This window comes from Oncorhynchus clarkii, chromosome 13 (genome assembly GCF_045791955.1).
Source record: "Oncorhynchus clarkii lewisi isolate Uvic-CL-2024 chromosome 13, UVic_Ocla_1.0, whole genome shotgun sequence".
NCBI classification, from domain to species: domain Eukaryota; kingdom Metazoa; phylum Chordata; class Actinopteri; order Salmoniformes; family Salmonidae; genus Oncorhynchus; species Oncorhynchus clarkii.
In genome coordinates, this window is record NC_092159.1 from 4,041,404 (window position 1) to 4,043,903 (window position 2,500).

The 2,500-nt window shown below is 46.2% G+C and overlaps 1 protein-coding gene across 1 annotated transcript in view; it reads right to left on the minus strand.

Moving 5' to 3' along the window:
- Positions 1 to 2,500, minus strand: part of LOC139424280 (collagen alpha-1(XI) chain-like) — an 88,974-nt gene that overhangs the window by 17,922 nt on the left and 68,552 nt on the right. Inside the window, exons 50-54 of the mRNA XM_071175970.1 lie at positions 2,447 to 2,500; positions 2,260 to 2,313; positions 1,986 to 2,039; positions 1,736 to 1,897; positions 1,369 to 1,422 (exon numbers count right to left, since the gene is read on the minus strand). Of these exons, the coding sequence (XP_071032071.1) occupies positions 1,369 to 1,422; positions 1,736 to 1,897; positions 1,986 to 2,039; positions 2,260 to 2,313; positions 2,447 to 2,500 (378 nt within the window). The remainder of the gene's footprint in view (positions 1 to 1,368; positions 1,423 to 1,735; positions 1,898 to 1,985; positions 2,040 to 2,259; positions 2,314 to 2,446) is intronic.

Here is a 2,500-nt window from a genome sequence, read left to right on the forward strand (position 1 = left end):
AGCCTTGGTAAACTAGCCTTGGTAAACTAGCCTCGGTAACCTAGTCTTAGTAAATAAGCCTAAGTAAACCAGCCTCAGTAAACTAGCCTTAGTAAACCAGCCATAGTAAACTAGCCTTAGTAAACCAGCCTTAGTAAACCAGCCTTAGTAAACCAGCCTTAGTAAACTAGCCTTAGTAAACCAGCCTTAGTAAACTAGTCTTAGTAAACTAGTCTTAGTAAACCAGCCTTAGTAAACCAGCCTTAGTAAACCAGCCTTAGTAAACCAGCCTTAGTAAACCAGCCTTAGTAAACCAGCCTTAGTAAACCAGCCTTAGTAAACTAGCCTTAGTAAACCAGCCTTAGTAAACTAGCCTTAGTAAACCAGCCTTAGTAAACTAGTCTTAGTAAACCAGCCTTAGTAAATAAGCCTAAGTAAACCAACCTTTGTAAACTAGCCTTAGTAAACCAGCCTTAGTAAACTTAGTAAACAATAACTTGTGTTTGTAGAGACCGATACAGGATGTATGGGTCTATAGTAGTGACTGAGAAAGGGCTGTAGACTGATTTAGGATGTATGGGTCTATAGTAGTGACTGAGATAGGGCTGTAGACTGATACAGGATGTATGGGTCTATAGTAGTGACTGAGATAGGGCTGTAGACTGATACAGGATGTTTGGGTCTATAGTAGTGACTGAGATAGGGCTGTAGACCGATACAGGATGTATGGGTCTATAGTAGTGACTGAGATAGGGCTGTAGACCGATACAGGATGTATGGGTCTATAGTAGTGACTGAGATAGGGCTGTAGACTGATACAGGATGTTTGGGTCTATAGTAGTGACTGAGATAGGGCTGTCGACTGATACAGGATGTATGGGTCTATAGTAGTGACTGAGATAGGGCTGTAGACCGATACAGGATGTATGGGTCTACAGTAGTGACTGAGATAGGGCTGTAGACTGATACAGGATGTTTGGGTATATAGTAGTAACTGAGAAAGGGCTGTAGACTGATACAGGATGTAAGGGTCTACAGTATTGACTGAGATAGGCCTGTAGACTGATACAGGATGTAAGGGTCTACAGTAGTGACTGAGATAGGGCTGTAGACTGATACAGGATGTATGGGTCTATAGTAGTGATTGAGATAGGGCTGTAGACTGATACAGGATGTAAGGGTCTACAGTAGTAACTGAGATAGGGCTGTAGACTGATACAGGATGTTTGGGTCTATAGTAGTGACTGAGATAGGGCTGTAGACTGATACAGGATGTATGGGTCTATAGTAGTGACTGAGATAGGGCTGTAGACTCTGGAGAAAGGGACAACGGATGGAGTGGGATGGAAGGATGGAGAGATGGATGGATAAAGGTGTAGACTGTTTTACCATGGGTCCTGGTGGTCCTGTTACGCCTGGTGGTCCATTTAAACCTTGTTCCCCCTGAGAGAGAGAGAGAGAGAGAGAGAGAGAGAGAGAAGAAGAGAGAGAGAGAGGAGAGAAAGCAGGGGGAGGGAGAGAGAGAGAGAGAGAGAGAGAGAGAGAGAGAGAGAGAGAGAGAGAGAGAGAGAAAGACAGACAGACAGACAGACAGACAGACAGACAGACAGACAGACATTGTTTTATTTTAACTGTATTGTCATTGATGAAGTTGGTCAGTTTTACATCCTCAGTATAAGTACATCTGGCATATGAGGTTGTGTGGTCATGAGTTGACAGGTCAGGGGTAAGGGTGTGTGTGTGTGTGTGTGCTCACCGCTGGGCCAGGGATCCCTCTGAGACCACTGGGACCTGGTTTACCAGAATGTCCCTGGGCTCCCACCGGTCCTGTCTTCCCCAGGAGACCCTCCAACCCTGGAGAGCCCTTCCCTCCTTTCATCCCTGCTTTCCCCTGCTTCCCTTCTTTACCCAGGTGACCCTAACGGGGAAATAGAGGAATATTTAACATATTGACAATTACATATAAACTAACTAACACACAGTGACACTCTCTCTCTCTCTCTCACCCTGCGTCCCGGTGGTCCTGAGGGCCCGGGTTCCCCTGATGCTCCTGGTGGACCCTACAGAAAACAACGATGAAACCCCTCAAGTCATAGAAAACACCTGAAACGTCTGAACAACGAGACAGACAGATGCAGGGGACTCCAACAAACTCCAACTCTCTGGGAGTGGTTGGTCACAGATGGAACTGATTTAATGGATCTGTGTGGGTTGGAACGCTGTCTGAACCTGCACATATACACTTATACAGATGATATACCAGACATATGAAACACTCACTGATTTCCCTGGATCTCCACCATCTCCCTTGGATCCAGGACCTCCATCCTCCCCCTGTAGACAGAGAGAGCAGACCGAGAGAGAGAGAGAGAGAGAGAGAGAGAGAGAGAGAGACTTAACTTGCCCCTGTAATAGAGATGGTATGTTCAGTACTGGGGAACAGTGGGGAGAAGAATGGAACACTCACGTTGGGTCCTGCCTCCCCTGGCTGTCCTGAGTCTCCTGGGAAACCAATCGGACC